The sequence below is a fragment of the Danio rerio genome, chromosome 8 (genome assembly GCF_052040795.2).
Source record: "Danio rerio strain M-AB ecotype USA chromosome 8, GRCz13ab, whole genome shotgun sequence".
NCBI classification, from domain to species: domain Eukaryota; kingdom Metazoa; phylum Chordata; class Actinopteri; order Cypriniformes; family Danionidae; genus Danio; species Danio rerio.
The window spans coordinates 30,293,558-30,319,981 of NC_141028.1; the positions used below are offsets into that span (position 1 = coordinate 30,293,558).

The 26,424-nt window shown below is 34.7% G+C and overlaps 2 protein-coding genes across 7 annotated transcripts; one reads left to right on the forward strand and one right to left on the reverse strand.

Moving 5' to 3' along the window:
- Positions 1-2,226: 2,226 nt before the first annotated feature.
- On the reverse strand, positions 2,227-18,881 carry ddx20 (DEAD (Asp-Glu-Ala-Asp) box polypeptide 20). 4 transcript variants are annotated; one of them, NM_001442077.1, is made up of 12 exons: positions 18,691-18,881; positions 15,628-15,937; positions 15,306-15,400; positions 14,691-14,859; positions 11,321-11,444; positions 11,085-11,227; positions 10,845-10,983; positions 10,134-10,192; positions 8,433-8,515; positions 8,230-8,335; positions 7,760-7,861; positions 2,227-3,378 (listed from the first exon to the last, which is right to left on the reverse strand). In NM_001442077.1, exons 2-12 carry the CDS (start codon positions 15,902-15,904, stop codon positions 2,306-2,308), a joined length of 2,370 nt encoding a protein of 789 aa, NP_001429006.1. In that variant the 5' UTR covers positions 15,905-15,937; positions 18,691-18,881; the 3' UTR covers positions 2,227-2,305. The 4 variants fall into 4 exon arrangements, with proteins under 4 accessions (NP_001429006.1, NP_001116795.2, NP_001429007.1 ...); NM_001123323.2 differs by having other exon boundaries at positions 18,467-18,881; NM_001442078.1 differs by lacking the exon at positions 15,628-15,937.
- Positions 18,306-26,423, forward strand: inka2 (inka box actin regulator 2). Of its 3 annotated transcripts, none has more exons than XM_087264838.1 (3): positions 18,979-19,122; positions 21,352-21,758; positions 24,321-26,423. In XM_087264838.1, exon 3 carries the CDS (start codon positions 24,360-24,362, stop codon positions 25,233-25,235), a length of 876 nt encoding a protein of 291 aa, XP_087120964.1. In that variant the 5' UTR covers positions 18,979-19,122; positions 21,352-21,758; positions 24,321-24,359; the 3' UTR covers positions 25,236-26,423. The 3 variants fall into 3 exon arrangements, with proteins under 3 accessions (XP_087120962.1, XP_087120964.1, XP_087120963.1); XM_087264837.1 differs by having other exon boundaries at positions 18,979-19,108; XM_087264836.1 differs by lacking the exons at positions 18,979-19,122; positions 21,352-21,758 and adding an exon at positions 18,306-18,658.
- Position 26,424: the final 1 nt, after the last annotated feature.

The following is a 26,424-nucleotide window of genomic DNA, read 5'->3' on the forward strand; positions in this document are numbered from 1 at the left end:
CTGTTAAAACAAAATCACATGAGATTTTCATTGTGGTTTATGAACATTTTTTTTCTCATCAAACAAAAACTTTCACTAGATGTCTTCTGCTCCAAAGACAACTCTAAAACCTCTTGCACTGGAGTAAGATCTTAATGGGACTGTGATTCTTCTTGAACGTATGGTTCAGAAGCCTCATCTTCATCTTGGGCGTCATGCAAACCAAGAACTTCATCTTGACTCCTGTTAAAACCTCATACTGGTGGATGAATTGAAAGATTTTCCAGGACCTTCTCTTATGATGGTCCCATAATCTGCCAAAGCATCATCAAAGGTCGTTCTCTTTCATGTGTGCGACTTAAAGGAGGAAAGTGGAAGAATTTTGACAAGGGCGTCATTCTGCTTTATCCTAATCAGTTGTTGTTCGCATAAGTGTATGCACATTTTCTAAATTTATGCACATCTTGGCATTCCTATTGTGTTTCTATTTAGGATATTATGAAATGTTGGTTAAAATAGGCAGATTGAAAAAATAAATAAAAGCACAATTAAAAAATTATAAAAAATAAATAAAAATAATTTAAAAAATTAATTAAACAATAAAAAAAACAATTAAATAAAAAATAATAATAATAATCGCTGGTGCATCAAGTATTATAATTTTAGCACCTTGTTGAATCTACATGGCAATACTAGAACGGTATCCAAGATCCAATACTAGAAACAGATCAAACGATGTTGAGCATTTTTAAAATATATATATATATATATATATATATATATATATATATCAAATATACATATATCAAAATATGTATAGAACTGTTTGACTACTGCAATTGTCCAATCAGGATTAAGTAATTGCGATGCATACTAAAACTAAAACCTAAAGTTTATTGATAAACTTTGATGTTGGCTTGAGAAAGCCAACGTGACTGCGCTAGGACTGGGAATGGCAGTTGGCAGGAAGCACGGCGGCGGTTGCTAAGTGGTTGCTAGGCAGTTGCTAAAACAATTATGGCATTTTTAGGTGGTTGCTAAGCAGTTGCTAAATGGCAATGCTCGTGTACATGTTTGATCAAATGCTAATACTTAGTAGGCATTTCTAGCATATGTTATTGCATTTAGATAATCATTCATAGCATGTAGCTAATCGTTATTAGCACTTGGCTTCCATTATCATTGTTACCATGCATAGTACACAGGAAGTCCCATTTGCTAGCATGAGTCAAACAAGCCAATGCCCAGGTCCCTACGATGTTCTGATGTAGAGATATTGCTATTTTTAAATAGTTGCTAGGTTATACTGTTTTATTGCTATGGGGACATTTGACAGGTTAGTGATGATACAACAAAGCTGCTTGGCAATATGAGTGATCTTAATCAACCCCGATGTTTCTATGACAGTCTTTATGAGTCTCAAAAACTGGACTTGAACATTATGTATTCCTGGTGTTGGGTTGCGGCTGGAAGGGCATTCGCTGTGTAAAACAAATGCTGGATAAGTTGGCGGTTCATTCCGTTGTGACGACCCCTGATTAAGAAAATAATAAGTGTGAAAGTGATACATGCAAAAATGGCTTGCCATATCAGTAAAAAAATATATAGTTTAAGTCAAAAATGGCTTGCCATATTTTGAGAAAAATAATGCTTAAAAATTATTTATTGGAAAACTATAAGTCTGATAAACCTTAAAGATATAGCAACAAAATCTAACACATCTAAATACAGCTTTTGGCCAAATTTGGGGCTTGTATAATTATTTTATATGCTCGGATTATAAAAATTTAATATTTAACATTTTTTATAAAAAAAAAAAAACAATACGTTTTATAGGCATGAGGAGATATAGCAACAATCTTAAATGTAGATGGCACATTTTGACCACATTTGGGCCTTGTGGCACGAATGGCCTAGGAGGAGATATGTTTGTTTTCAAGGACAGAGTAGTATAACAGTATGTTGGCTTTCTCAAGCCAACATAAATAAATCATTAAACATCTCAAATAAGTCTTGATAGGTCATTTACCCATTCATGCCTTAACCTTCTGCTAATTCTGGAGGTCTTCGGCTGATTTTGGAGAGCACTGCTAATCAGTGCACCATCAAATATGAGATTTGGACTAGAGTGTCTCTGATTGCACTAAAAATATGTGAAAAGTTTTATATATCCATGTGCGGTTTATGTAAAATGTACATGAAGCTAGCTACAACAAAATATTATAAATGATCATTTGATGGCACAAATGTTAGGAACTCATCTTTATTGGGGAGCTACAGGAATATGTATAAAATACATTTAGGAACATTACAAAGATTGACTTTTCTAGTGCTTCATCATTTCCTTTATGTACACAGAATTCATATAAAACGCAGTCATCCAATTATAGGGCGAATGGTGATAATATGAATTGTAATATTCAGCCCAGGCCCTGTACGAGCTCCAATAATCCTGTCCAGCCTCTTCCTCCTCAGTCTCATCAGTCTCTCTTGTTCTCCGCTTTGGTCCTGTTGGCCTCCGGCTAGATTTGGAGGCTGTTCGGTGTTTATGAGGAAGATTGTGATGGTGAGCGGTGTCCTGGGATTGAGGCTGACATGGCCTTTTCTTGCTTCTGGTGGCCTGTTGTGGTACTCTGGTTGAAGGTAAAGCTAATTCAGCTAATTCTGAATGATTACGTACAAGCGAAACTTTATTATCTGGAAGTGCTTCAAGTGTAGACTTGCTAGGCACAGAAGAGCTTGATTCACTCTCCACTTCCATCTCAGACTCAGAAGAGGATTCACTAGATGTCTTCTGCTCTGAGGACAACTCTGAAACCTCCTGCGCTGGTGGAAGATCTTGATGGGACTGTGATTCTTCTAGAACGTATGATTCAGAAGCCTCATCTTCATCATGGGCGTCATGAAGACCATTAACTTTATCTTGACTCCTGTAGAAACCATCATACTGGTGAATGATTTCAACAGATCTTCCCGGACCTTCTCTTATAAAGGTCTCATAATCCACCAAAGCATCGTCGAAGGTTATTCTCTTCCCTGTGTGCGACTTAAAGGATGACAAAGGAGGAATTTTGGGAAGGGTGTCATTCTGCTGTTTCTGAGTAATAGTCGAGTCATGTTGGAGGTTTGCAGCAGGCGCCATTTGTTTTTGCCTCCCAGGTTTGGAAGAATGATTTTTAGTCTTGGTTTCAGCTCGACTGCATGATTTGTCACCGGTCACGCTTTCTGTGATGACCACAGAGATGTGAGACTCTCTAGAGGGTTTAGACTTCATCTGTTCTGATTTAGCCTTTTTCTTCTTCTCTGGTTTGAAATTGTCAGGAATCTTTGGTTTTGAAAGAGTTTCTATGATCACATCATGGTCACACGCTTCTTCCATGATGCCTGGAGGTATTGGATCTATAAGACAATATAAAGTCTTAAAGTTGACTAAAAGTTAAAACAATACGACAGCTTTGATTAAATGATAAATCACTTAACAGCATTTGTGGGAAATGCCCCAGGCCACAAAACACTGCTTAATCACTCATTATTTGTAAAACAAAACAAAAATAAAATAAATTAAATGCATTTTATTGAGATAATAGAGTTTAGTTTTGCATTGTCATGGCAATACAGTTAACAAAATAGTAGGGTTGTCACGATACTGGAATTCGGTACCAATTGATACTGAAATTTTTGAAACGTCCATTTCCTGCGTTCTTAAACACAGCTGATTTGCCATTGTGTTCTCATGCTCATCAGAAATGACTGTGATTGGCAGTGAAGGTCATCAGTTCACCGAACTCACCGCTGTTTACTCAGTGTAACTACAGATACAGAAACACTAAAGCTTTTCAAAGTCACGTTGATCAGCTGGTTTGTCTATAAGCTGACATACAAGCAATCCGCTGTTTGAATCGCAGCTTTAAATCACTCCCTCAATCTGTGGTTACACTCAGTAAACAGCAGTGAGGTTGGTAAACTGATGAGCTTCACGGCCAATCACAGTCATTTCGGTTGAGCATGTGAGCCCAATGGCAATTCAGCACTATTTAAGAACATGCTCAATAGCCCTATATCAGTATCGGTATACTCGGTATAGGTATAGAATTCCAGAATCATGCAATACATTCTATACAATACAGTTCCTTATTTCCACAGTTTAAACGTTTAAAGGAAATCTTGCAACTCTGGCTTGTTTTCTCAGAAAACAAAAATCTTAAATCTTACAAACAACAGATGCTGCAGCCAGAGATAATAATTTATAGGGTTGGTCATAGGGATATTTTACAAACACCCATAAACTTGGTGCCTGAAGGAATTCACTGCTATAACAAAACTGTTAAGAACAAGGTCTGTATTAACAGAACGCTCATTTTGTTCATCTGAAAGACAAATGGCATGTACATCTAGAATGGCTCGAGAGAAAATAAATCATGGAGGTATTTTCATTTCTGGGTGAGCTGTTCAATTAATATCATTTTGAATATATGTAAAATTAGCAATGCTAGGTACGACATGCTTTTTTATTACCACCTTGGGTAAGGTTCCAAGTGAGCCATACCATAACAAAAATATGATGTATACCAGTGGTTCCCAACCTTTTTCTTAGGGGCCCCCCCCAGGAACATATACAAACATTGGAGCCCCCCCACCATTTAAATACACACGCACGCACACACATATGTACTATATATATATATATATATATATATATATATATATATATATATATATATATATATATATATATATATATATATATATATATATATATATATATATATATATAGTATGTGTTTATATATACATATATATATTTGGTACTTAAAAATACATATATAATAGTAGGGCTGCTCAATTTTGGGAAAAATCATAATCACGATTATTTTAGTCATAATTGTAATTACAATTATTCAAAACGATTATCAGTTAAAGTCAAAATTATTAGCTCTTCTGAGAATGTTTTTATATAAATATTTCCCAAATTATGTTTAACAGAACAAGGAATTTCTATATATTTTACTATATATTCTATATAGTATTTCCTATAATATTTTTTTTTCTAGGCTTATTTGTTTTATTTTAGCTTGAATAAAAGCAGGTTTAAATATTTAATTTAAGGATAATATTATTAACCCCCTTAAGCAATAAATATTTTTGATTGTCTGCAGAAGAAACTACTGTTATACAATGACTTGCCTTATTACCCTAATTGAGCCTTTGAACTGCACTTTAATGCTTGTATTTTAAAAACTATCTAGTAAAATATTATGTACTGTCATCATAGCAAAGATAAAAAAATCAGTTATTAGAAATGATATATTAAAACTATTATGTTCAGAAATAATAATAATAAAAAAAACTTCTTTCCATGAAACAGAAATTGGGAGGAAAAGGGTTGATAATATTCAGGAGGGCAAATAATTCTGACTTCAAGTGTATACATACAGTTATTTTCCACCCTGCAAAGGATAAATACAATAGAATAAAAATATTAAACAAACTGTGCTTTAAGCATCTTCACTGTAAGAAAAACACTTTAGCTACAGCAGTCCTTCAGTCAAGACTAGTGAGGGATTTTCTAGTTGTTTGATTAATAATCTTAAAAACAGGCGGCAGCAGGAATATTTCTCGCTGTCTCTTTGGTTTCTCTTTCACGTGTCTTTTGATTCTCAACTCGTTTGTTTATTACACAAATTAGGGTTAATATAAATAATCACTAAACACCGCGTTTTGACACTTATTTAAAGCCATTAAAGCGCTCACGTTAATGACTTTAGATGTCTGCGCTCCTCTGCTCGTCTCAGTGTGCGATTGAGAGCGAATGCTGACCGGCCGCATGGTTCTGACTGAGTGTGCGTACTGCACACACACATAGGCACGCGCTCGTTCGCGCTTTTAAGAGCAACACGTGAACAACTGGAAAGATGGCGGTATATGATGCAATAATCCTTTATCTCAATTAATGCTTTTTCATAATCGTTTGAAATCAAAATCGGATTTTCGATTAATTGTACAGCCCTATATTATAGTGGAGCATTTTTATGCCGTTTTCTACCTCTACACTTATCCTCTCCCGCGCCCCCCTTGTGAACTCTGGCGCCCCCCTTAGGGGGGCGCGGACCCCAGGTTGGGAACCACTGATGTATACCAACTGCTGAACGTCGTTGCTAGCAGTGTCATTGGATTTACAAGAATCCAAACCAGCTAATTTAAACAGTCAGCATCAGCCCCTCCTGTATTGTTTGTTCACCTACAGAAACATCAGTTGCATCTTTATTATAGGCTGGTTTGTGCCACATGTTTGTTTAAGTCAAGGCAGTAAAGGAAGCGCAATTATAGCAATAATCCCACCCACTTTAAGCTGTACTAAACTTTAGTGGAAATACAAATTGAGCCGAGCAAAATCATACTTAATCAAGCTAAGACATACCATTATATCAGGTTTAATATAACAAATAAATAGAACCTAATTGCAAAGGGTCACCAAAACTGTTCTCAAATACGGAGCCAGGGCCTACTGGAGAGCCTTAGAAAACGTTTACAGGAGACTAAGATGTCTTCAAATAATTTTTTAAAAGTCAAACCACAAAAAAAAATGTAAACACAGAGCTGAACAATATATTGTTCCAGCATCGATTTCGCCATCTGCATATCCGCAATTGTCAGATCAGAGGACCTGCATTGTCAGGTCTAGATTATAGTTGTGCAGGACATTAAAACACACATGATTGTGGTGTAATTGCAAAGTTTAACCGTAAAGTTAGCAAAAAAATTAATCATTTGCATATTTTTTAAGGCCTGTAACTGTGTAAGCATCTAAAGTCAGTTTAAAGTTAAGTAATTTCAAGAATAATTAAGTATAAACAGTTTAAGTCGAATTATTTCGGCTAGAATAAAAGCCTTTTTTAAGTTTTTAAAAGCCATTTTAAAGTCAAAATTATTAGCCCTTTTCAGCTATATTTGTTTTCGATAGTCTACAGAACAAACCATTGTTATACAATAACTTGCCTAATTACCCTAACCTGCCTTGTTAACCTAATTACCTAGTTAAGCCTTTAAATGTCACTTTAAGCTTCATAGAAGAAAACTATTATGTTTAGAAATGTGTTGGAAAAATATTCTCTTTGTTAAAAAAAATTAGGGGGAAAAAATAAACAGGGAGGGTAATAATTCTGACTTCAACAGTATTAATGACAATTATACAGTCTAATTTGTTTTACATTTAATTATTCAATTTGTGTACATGAAAACTGTTAAGACTCTTAAAAAAGCCATAAAGCATTCATTTAATTTGTAAATTTATTTTACTGTATAAACAATTGCTTGTTATTTGGTTCATAGAATTTTTTGCAGATGTACTCCACTACAAAATCATCCTATTTTCATCCAAATTCATGCTGAAATTATTCATTCATTTAATAGACATTGCAGACAAATAAAGTTAAAAGTTTTTTCTAATATCGTGCAACCCTAAAACACATTTAAACTTAATTAACCCGCTCAACAACTACTTATTTTAATTAAAGAACAAGCATTTCCATTGTCTTGAAAACTCTGAATCCATAACATACCTAAAATTAAAAATTTTGGTTTCATATACTTATAAATTTATACATACATTTATCCGGTAGAGTAAAAAAACTGCTTTATAAGCTTGGATTACTTTTCTGATAGGTCAAGTGAGTAAACATTTTGTGATGATCAAATCTATGTCACAAATGCTGTTCACTGAGTGTCACTTGAACTGATGGCTTTTAAATCTTTCCTAGTAAATGAACGAGTTTCCTGGTACCTGGTAAATGCATGAGATCCAGAGAGCACTTCTGAGCGATGGCCATCATCTTGTTCTCCTCCTCCCCATGGCAACAGTAGGTCACGGCAACCCCCAGAGTACCTGAAACACAATAATCAGAGGTCACGGTCAGAGGAAACACGGCACTGATCGTCTCCATTTCTGAAACTCTGATGAGGATGAAAATTAAGAACATCCACAACATCCTCACGTCCAGGTCTCAATTATGAATTCTGATTGTGGAGTGCTGCGGTCATTAAACAGCTCTTGATGAGTTTGTGTTTAGCAGCCAATTACGCCACTGATTGCAGTATTTGCCCTTTCAGACTCTGACCCCTGGCAGACCGTCTCAGAGCAGCTGATCTCTGATTAAGCACTCTCGTGTAAATGCCCAAGATGTGCGTTAATTAAAACCACTGAGAAGAAGCTTCACGTATATTGATGCTTAATTGTTTTCTAATTGGACACACCAAAACGTCCAGCACGACCAATACGGTGCATGTAGGTCTCCCAGTCCTGAGGAACGTCCAGATTAATCACCAAGTTCACCTTCTCAGCATCAATTCCACGTGACGTCTGTAAAACCAAGAGATTTAGAAGACAGTTAATGTCGGTTGGGTATTAAACGCTGTTATTTTCCAGTGTAGGTGTAATGATGGGTTCAGAAGCTCACCAAATCAGTGGATATTAAAACTCGACACTGATACTGCTTCAGCTTCCACATCGCCTCTAACCTCTGATCCTGACTTAAACCACCTACAGATGAAACATGATCATCAAGGGGTTTGAATCAAACATTTTAGACCTTCATTTACATGCCCACATTCTGAATAATATTGTTCCAAAACTGTGAGCAGAATACAGACTTAACATACACACACACACAACATCAAAACGATCAACCTAATCACTGTCCTTTTTAAAATTCAGCCATCTTTGTATACATCTTACATAAAGAAGGCTATTCCAAACTCACTATTACAGTGAGGAGTACAGAAACGCTGTTATAAAATAATTACTCTCATTTTTATTAAATTCTGAATGCATGTGAATTTTAGGCCTACATTATATCATAGAAATTGTGTACACAATAGGTTATAAGCACAACTAGTGTTTCTTCCCATGTTGATAAACTTCTGAACGGTTGATGTGACTTGTTTCCATTTTATACAGTTCTTTTTACAGCATCGATGTTGTAATGTAGTTAAAATATAATCAGTTAAATAGACTTCAGTATTCATTAAGTTGTTTAAGTGAAAACGAGATGAAAAGCCATTTACAAGCACGCTCTTGTCAGGATCAGCAGGAGAGCGTAGAAACGCCTTTGAAAATGGTGGGTTAAAATAAATGTTCATATTTTAAAGACATGGCAGGGGAAATTATTATTTAACGCAGTGCTTCTTGTACAATCTAAGACCAATCTCGTTCATCATTCAAGCCTTTTATATTGTTGAATTTAAAGGAGACATACCATAAATGTGCCAATTTTGTAACGGCATACAGTTTACCGGAAGCACTTGACTCAGGTTACTGCAAAATTAAAAGTCCTTCTGCATACACCCCATAAAATGTGTCTGTAGACTTATTGTGTTTTTCTAATTTATTCACCCATAAGAGTTCTATTTTTTCTAAACTGGTAACCATTGTCATATAAACAGTCAAATGGTTACCAGTTTCCAACATTTTTTAAAATAACTTTTTTTGTTTTCAATAGGAAAAAAGAAAATGACTTGTGACAAGCAAATGCTGAGTAAATGTTGACAGAATTTCACATTTTGGGTAGACTATCCCTTTAGGGGTCCTAGTGCAAGGTGTACAACTAATAAATAAAAAACTTGACAGCTACATTATTCACACTGATGTCCTTCATCTTACTTTTTGAACTCAAAATGTTCTGTTAAAACTGTATGGAGTAGTCTTTAATTATTTAGTACTACTTATTTTGTGTAACGATGGATTCTCTCTACAGTGTTTAAACTTTCAGCAGTGAAATTTAAACCACACTGAACTAAACAAAACTGAATTTCAACTCTGAAATCTGGACTTCACTAGAACAATGTTAAACTGCTTTAACACAATCTACATTGTGAAAATTGCTATATAAATAAACGTGAATTAAATTGAATAACACAAAGGTTAATTTTTCAATTCTTCACTTCTTATGAAGTTAAACTATAAAACAAACACCATAAATCCATTATTAGTTGGTATATATTTCAAGATTTTAATGCAGGGTGACAAAAAAATGTCCTCAAAACGAACCAATTTAAGATAAGGGGGCAACAAAAACGTTCCCAGCACAATGGGGAAAAAATATTACACTTGCAGATAAAAGAATGTTCAGAACAGAAAAGAGACTCAATGTGATGCTCACCTGAGATGCAGACTGCAGGCAAACCTTTAGAGGAGAGGATATCTGCCAGATGCTGAGCTCTGCAGAACAACAGCACAATTCTTTAATTCCTTTTAATACAGATCCCAACTCTTTTATTAAGTATAATCTCTGAACAATAATACCAGTGGTGTAACAGTATTTGTTTCTCTATTAAAAAAGGGCAACAGTTAAGTTTCAGAAGAAACCCCTTGTTCATTTTCTCCATATGTACCCGTTGCTTTTTTTTTTTTACAATAACTAATAAACCTTTTTTGGCCTCTGAGAATTGATTGTATAAATTTTTGTTAGGTCGAAAAAAAACTGTTAATACTCTGCCTATTCCAATGAAGCCTGACAAATTATGAAATCAATCATTGGGTCCCTGTACACTCTCAAAAAAGTAATGTGTGTAAACTTCTGATAAACGTTATGTCTTTGAAATGTCAATTATAATCCACTTGTGTCATTCTCAGTGCTTCATGAGTCTAGTTCTTTCCCTCATTAAAAGAGTTAAATATTTATTACTGAAATTTTGGTTTATTGATTGTTTTTATAAATTTTTATCCAAAATATGAATCAAGTTTTGGGATTTTATGAATGTCACCTCATTTCTGGCTTATAACAGACTTTTTTATATCCTTATGGGAAACATATGAACACTGCTAGAAAAAAGAAGTAATTTTTCAAAGGTTTTGAGAAAGCAGCTCTTGCCTGGTATGAAGATTCGAGAACACCAGCGCTTGGTTAAATGGGATTTTACTGAAGAGTTCAAGAAGACTCTGCACCTTCTCCTCAAAAACTTTATGAGGCAATGAATGAGATGGCACAATCTTATAATACTGCTTCAGTCCTGAGGGAAACAATTTAGCAAAAGCAAAACGGCGTTAACATTCAAAAAAATGACAGAATTAAAAAAAAGCATTCACATATTAATCAATCAGAAAGACTGACCGAGGAGTCCAGGGTCAGTTGGGTTCAGTCGCACAAACGTGGGCTCTCTCATGTATCTTGACAACTGTTGTGCTAAAGACTCTGGGTAGGTGGCAGAAAGAGCCAACATTTGTTTATTTGCTGGTAGAGAGGAGTAGATCCAGCTAGCATCAAAAACAACAACAAGAAAGATTAGTTCACTTATATCTGCTGAAATACAAATCTCGAAGAGTCTCTCAATTAAATTGAACTCTCACTTGATCTGCTCCTGAAAGCTGCTGCTGCTGTCGTCCTCCAGGAGTTTATCAGCCTCATCCAAAACAAACAAGCGAATGGAGGACACCATCAGGGCTCCCATCTCAATTAGCTGCTTAATACGACCTGTGAATACAACACCACTTCATCAATACTGGCAAAAAAAATCCTAAGCACACACACTCAATTGGAGAATGCTATATTAAATTACTACTACAAACTAATCCATATTATTTCTTCAAATTTACCTTTAAACTTTTCACATTTTCTAACCATGTAATAACAATCAGTTTCATAAGACTTTTATTAGCAGTCTGAAGCCTAAGTGTTTAGTGTACAGCTCTTTTATATTTTTAAACTTTGAAATTTTTTTCTAAAGCCACATACTCTATATCGAAAGTCTTTAAATATTTTGCTTTTATTTTCTATTGCATTTCTTTTTCTCCAAAATTTAGATTTTTGTTATTATTATTTAAGGTCAAGAGTGGCTGAGTAAGCATTTATTGCATATTATACTGTGTATGACTCTGTATGTGACAAATCTAATTTGAAAATGTGTAAAGGTTTAACTAACTGTGAATAACCACACACAAAACTGTAGAACATTAGCGAGAGCATGGTTTTGAAGACTATAGAATACACAAGACGTGTCACTAGTACAGGAGCCAATCATCGCTATAGACTGACAGTTCTCCTGGAGAAAAACTTGGATCAGACGTGTGCTTTTATGACAGATTGGTGGTCAACAAGCACACTGAAATCTCAGCGAATACTTGCTTCACAGAAATAAGAATTATATCCAAATAAAGCTTGAAATCTCTACATTTAAATAAACCATTTACATTTATTTAAATGGTTTTACATTTAAATGAAACTAAAGCAAGGTAAAGTTAGTCCTGTCAAACGAACATCACATGACAGCAACTACTCAAACGCTACAAACTCGTAAACAAAGAGTCGCTGTCATTTCTGGAGGAGATTCCCAACAAGACCAAGTTGTGGATTACTTCAGAAGAGCAGTGCAATCAGACGATCATTGTTCAGATGATGATGCTGTGTAGAACGGCCATAAATGAGGTTGGTGTCATGATCTTCCTTTCTGGTGTGCATGCGCATTACCTTGGGCACCGTCAAAATATGGAGATTTTGTTTGATTTAAATGTTTAGAAATGAAACTTATGAGACAACTGTTGTTTAATTTCATTGGTGGTTCCAAATAATTTATGAAATCCTAAGCTTGGCAAACAGTTTTGGAGAATTTGATGTTTCCCCATTCAGACAAGAGGCGTTTCAAAGATGGTTGCGGAGTGATATGACTTACTTTAAAGGAAATTTGAACGTTCAATACTTTGTTTATTGATTAATAAATTAATAAAAACCTCAATTTAAAAAAAAAAACTAACATTACCTGCTCACTATTAGACAAATAATGGGCCCTTTTCACATTTTCCTGGTTTCTCAGCAGCAGACATCGCCATAGTTGGGTAAACTTAGAGCGCAATGGATGGGACGATACAACTTTATTTTTTACAATCCTATTTTCTCAACTAATAAAAGAAAGACTCTCTCTTTTGTCTCTCGTTATCAGTCTCAAACATTTTTTTTTTTTTTTTGCTTTTTCTAAAAGTCTTGATTATCATAGGTACCTGCAGGCCAGCGGGAAAAAAAGCTTATTTTCAGTTTATTTGGAGAAATGGAGGAAAAACTAGTGTAAATTTGGCAGCGGCACCCTGTCTGTTTGAAATGTCATCTGAGCAATCTCACAACCGAGTCGAAAAAGAATAAAAGTCAAGGAGAACTTGCTACTTCCCTTCAAACCCAGTTGAGCAAATATGTACATTTTCTACCCCATTAAAGGCTTCTTTCTTGATATGTAGTTAATAACAAAAGATACACTGCGTGTTTTTGGTTGTTAGACATAGTTTGGACAAAGTTGTCAGTGATTGTTCCTATTGTAAAGTCAGTGTGAAACCCTCTGTCGCCGATTCATCTTGCAGTGTAAACAAAGCAGCAACACACTAGCCCAGATAGTCATGTAGTGTGAAAACATCTGTGACACGATTACTTTGAAAGTCATGCAGTCTGAACTCGGCATTAGATGGAATCTCGCCAAGTCTTAGGCCCCGTTTACACTAGTACGTTTTAGTTTTAAAACGGCGTTTTAGAATGAAAACGATCCGCGTCCACACTCGCGTTTTACCCAGCGTTTCTGAACTGCTCTCCGTCCACACCAAAACGCTGAAAACGCACATCACGTGACCACACAGACGCTCTCGGGCAAGCGCTGCGCCCATCTACCCAGTTGAGAGCTGTGCTAGTCGGACTTCTCATCAAGCATCTCCCGCTGGATCTAATCTCACTATATTTATTAAACGGGATATTTCATTTATCTTGTTGTCTTTATCTAACGACATATTCCCTGACTTTGGGCATTGGAATCTATTACTTGTTCTCAGGTAATGTGTTTTGGCTGAGCGCAAAGATAAGTTAATGATTAATGTAACCACGTAGCCTATTCTGTATATTGACTGATCTCTTGCCTTTATTTCCTATAATGTATAAACTTATTGTATGTTATACTTTTTAAATGGCCATTATCGATTCTTAAAACTGATACTCAGCAAAAGAAAGGGTGTGTTTCGTATTTTCACTGAAATTGAAAGGAGACAGTTGTTATCAACTCCGTTTTGTTATAAATATGCACACAGTGAAGATGACGCTCATCTTATGCAGCACGACGCCTCAACATTTCTGCTGTCTAAGTTGCTAATATTAAAATGAAAATAGGCAGTTCCTTATATCATGTTTACATTTTATTGTTGAGAAAGTGAAACAACGAAGCCAGGGTGATGTGAATGAAGTTATAAAGTACACTGTTCCCTTTGAAGATTTACCCGTGTCCTCGGTATAGTCTGCTTTTCTATATCAAACTGAGAAGAAGAGATGCAGCCTTGATCAAACTTGCAAAGTCTGAACTTACACGGAGAAGATGCAGGACTGAACTGTGCGTGTTAGGCTACTTAATATTCAGAAAAAGCCCCAATCAGAGAGGCGAACGTCTGCAGCCCCGCCTCCGTTTTCAGATTTCTCCGTTTTCCATCATCCACACTGAGACGGAGCAGCAGCGTTTTAGAATGAAAACGGCCTCTCCAGCGTTTTCGAAACGATCCGTTTTCGGCGCTCGAGAACTCCGGCGTAGTGTGGACGGTTGGCGTAACCGTAGCAAAACTTATGCGTTTTCAAACTAAAACGCATTAGTGTAAACGGGGCCTTAATATGATCAACGACGTTTAAAAAGTGAGAATTCTAAAGATATAATTGTATTCTGACCAACATATTCGACTAGATCATATTGTAACAACTAGGTCATACCTGGTGACCCAATAGCAATGTGGCACTTCTTCAGGTGCTGTTTATCTTGACTGATAGGTCGACCACCAATGAACACATGGCACTCCAAACCCTCCATAGCACTGCCTATCGCCATGACAACAGCGTGAATCTGCACTGCAATCTCCCGAGTGGGGGCCAAAACCAGCACCTGATGGGACCAGATACGGTGCATTATAATAAAACAGACATATACTAACATCTTAGGTGATTAAATAAGATAGGGCTGTAATTTAAAGGTAAATATTAAAGGTAATATGATAGGTGCTGGCTCCATACTGTGAAAAATACAACATACTCCAGAAAAAAACAAAACAATATACCATTAGCAATCTTGACAGTAATAAGTAAAAAACGATAAATACGCTAAGAAAAAACATATATAATTAAAAATAGACAGTCAAAAAGGTGTACACAGACTGTTGGTGGAAAATGATTGCAGACAAGATAGATAGATAGACAGACATAGAATCATTGGCCACTACCAACAAAGACAAAGAATTTAGAGCTACAATGTAAAAGTAAAACCTTTATAAAGGTAAGAAATACAGGACTGAACACTACTTAGTAATACAATAGTAAAGTAACAATAACTACCTGTGTAGTTGCGTTTTCCAATATAAGAGAGTCCAAGGCGATGGTGGTGAACACACAGGTCTTTCCTGTGCCAGATTTGGCTTGAACAATTAGATCTAAACAGAGGAAAACATTATTTATCAGCATTATTATGATTATTATTATTATATATCAAAGTGTGGCCAAAATAACAGGTTTGTCGCTGTCATTAATGCATTACTACTTTTCTGAATGTCAATACACTAATGTGACAAAGAACAGCAGATTAAGCTTTCTGACTAATAATAACAAAGTCGTTGTAGGCTTGTTTTGCAAGTGATTGGAGCTTTCTCGGATCTCATACCGAGTCCACATCTTCCCAGCGGGATTGCCTTTAGCTGGATGGGAGAGGGTCTCTGAAAACCGGAAGCAGATAAACCCTCAAGCACGGGTTTTGAGAGGAGTAAAGAGCTGAACTCGACACCGCCGCTAATCAAAACATCATCCGTCCGGGTTCTCGATTGCAGCTCATGCGCTGCTTTCACAGATGCCGCCATGTTTCTATCGCGACAACGTTCTGTTTCTTCTACGGTGAATAAATGACATGAGCTGTGAATCACTGCGCCCTCCTGCGCACACATACAGAACCGCTGCCTGGAATATCGAGCCACGTCCTGCAGAGGGCGACAAACACTCATGATTGGCATAAACCAGCGATGAAATCACAGTTTTTCTCAGTGGCTTTGGTGCATTTCTCACAACACTATTTACACTATTGAACAACAGTTAATGAGTTTCTCAAAAACAATTAGAGATTTGTGCACATGATATTAGCAGTTTCTAATTCCTTCCAACAAATTGCAAGAGCTTTTGGACATGCTACAATTGCTTTCATACAACTCTCTGCTGTTTATATCATTATCATTTGCTTATGTCATGTCAGTCAAAATAAACTGAACTTGTGAATGCTGAATAGTCATTCCATAACAGACTCATTTCATTACTTGTGTCATTACATACAAGAACATTGAACTAGTCAAAATCTGTCAAGCAAACTTTATTCAAATCTTTAAATCTTTTTTTTTTTCCTGAAAATGTCTTCTAAATTGATCAATTTCAATAATGATTTACAGACTTACAGTATGTATGTTGTAGCTTCAGTACCAATATGTACTGCAATATTGTTTACAGTTTTGCAGAGGCTCAGAGCTCTACCCAAAGAAAGTTTGTTTGTTGTGAATAAGAGTGTATTTATTCTTTTGCACAATGCGTTGAATAAATAGAGTTAGAATTAGATATTAGCACATGCAGTAAAAAAGTGAATCATGCATATTCAGTGTGTTGTACTCAGATACCTCACTAAATGCATGGATTACTGTAGTCTTCAAATGGCTGTGCAAATGCAGTGCTTTCTTGAGGATTTTCAGTGTCACCAAAATCTGACTTTGGAAAACAGTTACAGAGTAAACTGTCATAATGAAATCATGACAAAGCCATTTGACTATCTTGTTCATAAACAATGGTGTCAGGACTTCATCTTGATGACACTGACACTTTCATTGACATCAATACTTGCTTTTGAGGAATGAGCTATCCATTTGATGATTTGAAACACATCTATTTGAGCATGTGACGCGCTTTTGCAGGTTATCAACCAGGTTTTTCAGTTTGTACTAATTGTTTTGAGAAACGCATTAACTGTTGTGCAAATGTAAAAAGTGTTTTGAGAAATGCGCCAAAGCCACTGAGAAAAACTGTAATTGTATTATCTTTCTATATCAAAAGATGTTTGGTGACTAAAATACAGTTTTATTAAATATTTCTGTTTAATACACCTGTTTTGTTCAAATGCACCAAAATATATTACTTATATTCACTGAGAAATGGAGAAAAATATTCAGTTTCAAGATGGGGAATAATCAATTATGCTGGGCACTGTAAAACTTTATAGAATTTGTAAAACGGTAATTATTGTGACCTGTAGTATTCTTAATTAAATATATAAATGAATAAGCGACCGTGCTAAATTGTAATATAATTACTTTATTAATTACTGAATTGGTAAAACACAGATGTAACTGAAACAAAGATTTAATATGACATCTAACAAAACTATTTGGGGCTGCACTGTGTGATTCTGAAATAGTCTTTTAATATGTTTCATGCAACATGATTTTTGTTTTAAATTGACCTGACAAACATTTTTTTGGTAAATAACACATTTTAGTGGGTGTCTTCTTCTAAATTAATACATTATAATATTGAAAAATATGAAAACAACTTAACAGGAAACCTATATACAGGAAACCTAATAGGTTTACAAAGGCTATCTTTTGTAAAGAATGCATATGGCAATAACAATGTTGTAACAGAATACCAAAAAAAATTCATTTAAACTGAGTAATTCCTTGAATAAGCTGTTTCAATACCATATTAAGGGATGTAATCAAAAACAATGGTCCCAACCATTTTTATTTGGTCCAATGGTCCAACCATTTTTTATTTATGCAGCTTCCAAGAATTCTAAACAAGTTACATATTGATAAAGTTATGATAGCTGTTTTAACATTAAGCTATGATTGAATTGCTTCTTGTTACAGTTCTGAATTAGTTCGATAACAAGCAGGAAATGCTCATGATCCACAGGGCCAATAACATGACCTCATTGAAATTGTCTATAGGATCTTTTGTCAATAATACACATTTTATAAAAAGAATCCATCTCTAAAATAATTAATTAATGAATTAATCTTAAACATATGTAAATGTATGGTATATATATATATATATATATATATATATATATATATATATATATATATATATATATATATATATATATATATACATGTATATTTAACAAAATCACAGTTTCCTAACACGGACTAAGGCTCTTCCCCCCGTCTAAAATCCAATCAAAGCACAGTTAAAGTTGTACGATTGTCCCTCTATTGTTATGCACGAACCCTCTATTCTTCCTGAACTGACCACTGGAGCGAAAGCAAGAGTTGTTTTGTTGACGGACAACCGTTAGTTAATCCCATTCAGGGACTTTCCCTCAAATCATCAGCTCTTTTACACCACATCAGTGCCTCCTTCTGCTCGGGGGCACGGATGTCTCCTGAATATGTAATGTGAAGAGTGTCAGAGGCTAGAGAAGGAATATTATATTAACATAACGCTGGTTATACTTCATCACTGACCTGAAACTAAAGCGAAGGAAACCAAAGATCTTAGCGGCAGCGACATCAAATTGGATGGAGATTTAAATCAATCAACCTGCTTGTAGCATTAAAATAATTTCATTCTGTAACGTTATGTCGGCAAACATGGAGGAAGGGAAAACGGATATCGATGACATGAAGAGCAACCTTCATCGTCTAAGAAATGAACTGGTGAGATTTTCTTGATCTTAATCGGCACTTACTTTCACAGCACAGGTGTGGTTCTGTGTTAACAGTATTCTTTGATATGTACGTGTATGTAATTATTGTATCTTCGCGTTATGAACAAATTAGTGCGCGTTTCACCGGCTCGGTTCTTCTTCACTTATCTGTTTTGTTTGCGGTGAGTTGTTGACGTTCATCCAGCTGTTGGCTGCGTGCCGGTGCGTGCAGCGTGAGAAAGGTGCAACCTGATTGGAAGCGGCTGTTTGAAAGGAAGCCGCTGATTGGCTGGCACTATGTCTTCTGTAATGTTTTAAAATTTGAGTTCTGAGTGTCTGCGTGCGACCATCACACAGCAAAAACTATATGAGATAAAAACCACCAGAAAAACGTGCTTGACTAATATTTCACAACAACCGATCATTTTAATGTAATGTTGATTTATTTTGGGAACACATGGTAGGTAGTATTAAGTAAGCTAACTTATACAAAAGGTATTTATTAATCTGCGTTGATGTCTGTTTGTATATTTACTTTTATTTAATAATATTTAGATATTTTAATGTTAACTAGGATTAATAAATGCTTTAGGGGTATTTTTTAACGTTATAGGGTAAAAACACTTCATTATCACCACACTCTGCCCCGCTGGTTAACGTAATTACATAATGAATTGTATTATTTTTGTATTGCAAATTTTCTAAATTGTTCAGTTTGATCAAATATGTGCTTATTAGCATACTTTTGCAGCACAATAATTTGAATGGTAAATAAAGCCTCACAATTCTTTCTTACATTTTTTGAATAAAAGGCTTTCACTGAGTAAAATTTGGGTTTCCTTTTTAACACTCCATAATCCAGACAATACTGTGAATTAGGGCTGGGCGATTTGGCCCAATTGAACATTTAACTCAATTACAATTACTAAAAGATTGTTTTATTTGTTCACTTTATTTTTTGCCTTCATAATTCACTGACAAGTTTTGTACAGTAAATATGCTCACATATTACAAGAGATTTCTGAATGAAGGCTGCATTACTTGATTTTAAAATAATTGAAGGAAAACACACATTACTGACTATATATGATAATTTATTGAACATCAACGTTGAACAAAAGAAATTAAATCACACAATGGCTAAAAAAAAGTTGAGAGTAAGCAGTTTTACTTTTAAATAAAATCTAATTTTATATCCTGTAAATAATATTGTAAACAGTGCATTTCTTGAACCTTCTGTAAACAAATATTTTAATGTAAATGGTCATTTTATTGTAATAAAAATATGCCGTCTCAAGGCATGTCTGGCACAGCTTCCAATCATCATCAATGGAATGCAAAGATGTAGCATGTAGTTAAATTTTTGAGAGATGTGCGGGTATGTGACCAAGTGAAGGCTGCGCCAGCCTACACCATACCTGTGCATTCAATGCAGAAGTATAAATCAGCCATAACAGAGTGGGGTCACATGACTCCACACATGGTAGGGAAAGTAATTGAAAAAAATTACCTGGAAAAATTAGATCGTTATAGGCTCTGGACATCGATTCCGATTATTTTACGATTAATCACCTAGCCCTACAGTGAAAAGCCAAAAAAGACAAATAATAACAATAGTAATAACCATAATGTAAGTAATAACAAAGTAAGTAGTAAAAACACTGAAAATCCCCAAATCTCTAAATTGACAGATGCATAAAAATACATGCTTTTGTCTATATGTGTCATACCTTAAGTTGGATGTATTAATTAATAATTCGGCCTGTCACGTTAATTAATAATTAGGCCTGTCACAATCTCTTTTTTTGTTGTACAATATATTGCACCAAAACACGTTGCAATAAATTATTTTATTGTCATTTTAAGACCATTTCTTTACCATTCATTACATAATGCCAGAATGACAATATAGTATAATCACAATGCAAGTACACTCTTCCAAATTTCATATAATTATAGCCATTTTACCAGTTTAATAATGAGGCATTGGAATCAGAATGTGAACACGTATATCCTAAATAAATAAATAATAATAAATGTAAAAAAAAAAACAAAAAGTGCAAGGTAAAAAGTAACAGGGGCTGTTATATCTTCTACCAGATCTATTTTCAGTTGGTTGTATTGTTGTACTATATTAAAATACTTAATAATTTTTTTTTAACTACTTACACTGACTCCTCCAATAAAGATAGAGAGGTTGCCAAATCAGCTAAAATCATGCTAGAATTGTTTTATTTTTATTTTTATGGATGGGCGATATATAGTGATTATTGTGACAGGCCAATTAATAATGTTTAAGGATGAGAAATGTGTAGGTAATAAGCATACGCATGTAGGCAATAAGCATAAGCATGTAAGATAATAAGCATACAACTTTAGTTCATGTTACTTCAGTTTTATTATTGTATCAGTAACATATACGGCTTATTACCAGCCCATTATTTAAAAATTGGCTGTTTATTCAGCATGATTTTATTTCACATCCCTAATCCTACCCTAACTATAATCTTAATAAGTAATAACAATCAGCAAATCTGGTGGCAAAAATTAGTTCATTGTTTGTTAATAGTGAGAATTGTATCCTAAAATAAAGTGTGATTATATTATATTATATTTAATAGATTAAATTAAAAGTTATATTAGTAAAAGATTCATAAATAGTCCAGTAGTATTTGAATGTTAACTATTGTGTAAAACTGGTAGGTGCTAGATGAGGAAACCGGCCGAAAAGGATGTTACTCACAACACATCCATCATTAGCTGATGTGGTAACCGATGTCAGATTAATGTTGCTGTCCGTCTGGGCAAATCCGTAAGGAAACTGACACACAGGAGACAAGTGAAATCACACAATGATAAGACTCAGAACACAGTAAAATACAAGCCTCAACTGTTCATCTGTGATTCACATTCAAGTCATTTCAGCCTCATGCCCTCTGGCTCCTACATCTCCCATCATGCTTTGAGACGCAGTATTACTGTAGAAAAGCCCCAGTGCTGCTGTGCTCAGACTGGCTGGTGATCGATCACACTAGTAAGGCAGAGAAGGAACAGAAAACAGGGTGAGGAGTGAGGCGAGAGAAGCAAGACTGCAGTGAGAAAGAAAGAAGGTAAAACGACTGGGGTTTTATTCGCTGCTAGAAAAAAACAAGGTGCTTTTTAAGGCATTTGTTTGTAGTGTGGTGTGAATGGAATTTGTTTACATGTGTTAAATTAGTCATACAAATAAATCCAACTGAACAAACTGGGAAATAGTGTAAATGTATGTTGTGGGATTTTGTGGCACCTTTTTATTTTGAAATAAATTATGTTTAAAGGCATAAATGGTTGATGGTTGATTTTTGTATTTAACAAAAATATGCTATGAAGTGTATTTGGTAATGAGACAACTACGGTGCTCATAACTGAGTACACCCCATTTTAAAAACGAATATTTGTATTCATTTCCCAGTGAATATAGGCAGTGTATTTTGGTGCATTTGAACAAAAAGATTTATGAAACAGATATATTTATAAAAATAATAATACTAGTCACAGAACAAGCTAAATATTACAAAAAAATTACAACCTGCAACATTTCAAAAAGTTGTAAACGTGGTTTTGTTTCTCTTGATTTTGGCTATTTTTGAAAAAAGTATTTATTATTTTAACATTAACATTAAATATTAACATATACATTTATATTATTTTAACATATACATTTGGGCTTCTTATATTTGAACCATTATTGTATGTTATTTTGTTAGATAAGCTCCAGATTTGGCTTCAGTACTGACTAAACTAATGTATATGCGCAAAAATATTATATTGTAAAGCTTTCTAGAAAATATTGATTTAAATGAGATTTGTGGGGGTGTATTTATATAAATGCTGAGCACTGTATAGACATATACAGAAAATCCATAAATTAATTGAAACAACAAAAATGCAGAGTCAAGATTCAGTGAATCTACTATTTTAGAAAATAAATGGTTATATTTTATCCAGTCATGTGTATACATTGGTCTGAATGGAGCACTCATGCACTGTACAAGATTATGTTGTTTTAAAAAAATCTCTTTTGCTCACTGAGCCTGAATTTATTTGATTAAATATGCACAATTTAAAAATAGAAAGTAATAATATTGTAAAATATAATTACTTGCAGTATATTGGAATGCATTCCTAGTGATGGGTTGCAGCTGAAAGGGCATCCGCTGCGTAAAATTTATGCTGGAAAGTTGGCGGTTCATTCCCCTGTGGCGACCCTAGATAATAAAGGGACTAAGCCAAAAGAAAATGAATGAATGAATAAAAAAAGAAAAAGAAAAAAACTACATTTTATTATAGATTTTTTTATAACAGTGTAAATGTACTGTGAATTTTGATCCTTTTAGTGCTATACGAGTGTACATTTCTTTAAAGTTCACACTTTATTTTAGGGTCCTTGTTACAGTGTACACTACCGGTCAAAAGTTTGGGGTCAGTTGGATTTTTAAATGTTTTTAAATAAGCTTCTCCTGCTCACTAAGGCTGCATTTATTTAATCAAAATACAGAACAAATTGTAAAATTGTAAATGTTATTACACTAAAAAATAACTGTTCAAAAATAGTTTATAATTTAATTTAATCATTTATTCCAGTGATTTTAAAGATGAATTTTAAGCTTCATTACTCTTTGGAGTCACATGATCCTTCAGAAATCACGCTAATATTAATTATTAATGTTATTAACAATATTATTATTATTAACGGTAATAGTAATAAAAGCAACAATAACCGGAGCAATAATTTCATTCTAAACTACATACAATAAGTAATAAACAAATATTTAATAAATAAGTGTTTAACAATTGATCAATTCTTTATTACATTTAATAAATGCCGCCTCGATGAACAGAATATTGTTTTTTTTTTTTAACTGACTCCAAACTTTTAACCGGTAGTTTAATTAAGTACTGAGCAATATTAATGAAGAACATGTACTTTATGGGTTGTTGTTACACTGTAACATAAAATTCTTGCTGCTTTAAATATTTTAGTTTATCAATTAAATAAAATTTTGATCTCAACTTAAATCAGACAAATTGAAACATTATGGTTAAACTTTGTATAACTTAAAATAGTAAATTTTACTGAAAATATAAATAGTGAAAACCTGATAAACTTTTTAATATAACTTAAAAAAAGTTATGATTTTTGTTATATAATTTTTACAGGGTGTTATAAGAGTTAGATTTAGTGTTAGTTGCAAGTAATTCAGAAACGTTTACTGTCAGTGTGTAGCCTACATGGAACATGTATAGCAAAGTTGCCATGAAAACAAACAAACAAACAAATAAATGAATAAAACCATGAAAATCATTCTCAATTCAAATTTTTTTTTAGTTGGTGCCCACACATAGAAATAGTTTCATCAAAATAGTTTCAAAGCAGCTTTACAGAAATAATTCCTTTGCTCTCACAGTAAGCACAATTTACTGGTGCATCCTCTTCAGTAGATGCTGAGGCAGGCATCTCAGATGGCACAGGGGGTGGAAATTGCAGACTGTTTGGCGTGCTATTGATTTTTGATAATTACTGTTCAGCGTGAGATAAGCATTATTCATCACTCACAACAGAATTCATTTATAATTGCTTCATCATGTCATATAGTAATTGCTCTCCTGCTGTCCTGCCTATACCCTTATAGAATTCCTTGTGGCAGTCAGATGAAGGTCTCCACGATCAGATGAATTCAGTGATCGGTGCTCTCCAGGAGCTCAAACTCTTGCAGGTCCAGACGGCACTGGATGAACTGGAGATCTCCAACCAAACCAGCCAGGCCAATCCAAACACCAGCTCCATGCTTGAGCAGAGAAACCACAGCTCAAGAAGAGCAGCGCACAATCCAGAAGAAGCTCTCGCACAACAATGCTTCAACACTCGCCTCACCATGGAACCTTCTTTGTTCCTCACAAGTTCTCCAGCAGAAATTCGCCATATTCCTAGAACACATGGACACAGAAAGATTCACAGAGGTAGCTTAAGCACTTCTTCATCTTTTTCCTCTCAGGAAGACTCAACCGACAGCAATTCCTCCTCATACGCCATTGACGACCCCAGCGATTGGACTGCTTCACTGATGAACCACAGCAGAAACAGACAGCCATTAGTGTTGGGTGACAACGTGTTCGCAGATTTGGTTGGAAACTGGTTGGATTTGCCAGAAGTTGGAGGCCAGGATTCAATTGAGGAGGAGAACAACTCGAACTTCAAAAACTCAAATTCAGAGTCCTCGTCTAGCACTCATTCCCAGCATCTCTCCAAGAAACTCTCGCTAACTGCTAGCATTTTCAAACGGGTTTTGCGTCGCGTTCGACCACAGCACTACCAAGAAAGCCAAGAGATGGATGTATGTAAACAACCAAAGGTCACATGCAGAAAGGCCAAAACAGATGCCAGCAAGCCATTCTGGGGGAGAACAAGAGGAATGAAGAAGAAAACCACGCCCATTCAGCAGGAGGGTGTGGCTTGTCAGGGTTCAGAGGGTTTGATGGACAGATGGGTGGAGATTGTGGAGAAGCATCCACCTGTGTTTGATTACAACTCAGCTGTTTGGGTGTAATTCTAAATGGAAGCGATTAAGTGTTATTGGCATGCAATTAGTGGACATTCGGATTAAAATGTTTGTAAATGCAAATTGTCAAAACATTTACATAAAGGTTAAACATTTGAGTCAGGTATTAATAATGGATTCAGGTTGGAAACAACATCGCGAAATACAGCATATTGAATAAAAACTACTCACTCATAATATTTCTTCCAAATTTCAAATAAAAAAACTTTTTTTCACCTCATATGATCATTGGTCAAAATAACAAACGCAACTATTTGTTGGGATTGAATTTCTGGGTTTTTCCACCAAATACAGCATTTCTAAATTAAAGCCTTGATACTTTATTTTTAGTTATTTTGACCAATTGTCATTTTATGCTTTAAATAACATTTTTATTTTAAATTTAGAAGACTTTATTAACAGTTTTACCAAAACACAAAACTATCAATTGTAGAAACAGAATATTCTCATTTGCCCTATTGCTCTACATCTAGATTTTTAGATTAACTACGATATTAAATTATTTATATTATACTTTTTTTTTTTCAAAACTGACACAACTCTTATTTCCAAAACTCATCAACCTACATGTCATACAAAATTGAACATTTCTTACGACTTCGCTTGGCCATTGCTGAGAATATCTTTTTTGACTATTTAACTTGAAAGATAAAAGATTTTAAGTCCAACACTCCAGAAGCTACTGATTCCAAAGACACCAGGAAAAGCATCTATTTATTTGTGTTAGAGAGAGAATTCTTTGGATTAAAACAAGCATGACAAAGAAAACTGAAATGTGTTTTCAGTTTGAGTTTAACAACCAAACCTACTGTTTCGGTGAGGTCTCTTGAGAACCTGAACAGTTTCTGCTGATGCTGGTTTCCATCAGTTTAGGAGATTACTGTTGATCACTCAATGAGAAAAAAATGCTGATTGGTGCTGTTTCTTTTTTTTTTTTGCACAAATGTCTTGTTTGGTAAAATCTTTGCATGCATACACTTGCTTTATGTTTAGGAGAAACCTATGCAATGACTCTTGATTGCTATGCAAAAATGAACAAATGCAAATACCTGCCTGATTAATGAGCATCTTCATATTTTGGTTGTATGTGTGGGTCATGTAATAATTGCTATACCTATTTAAAGTGTTACGCAAGACACTGTTTTTTAAATAAAGAAAATATCGAATCTTTATCAAT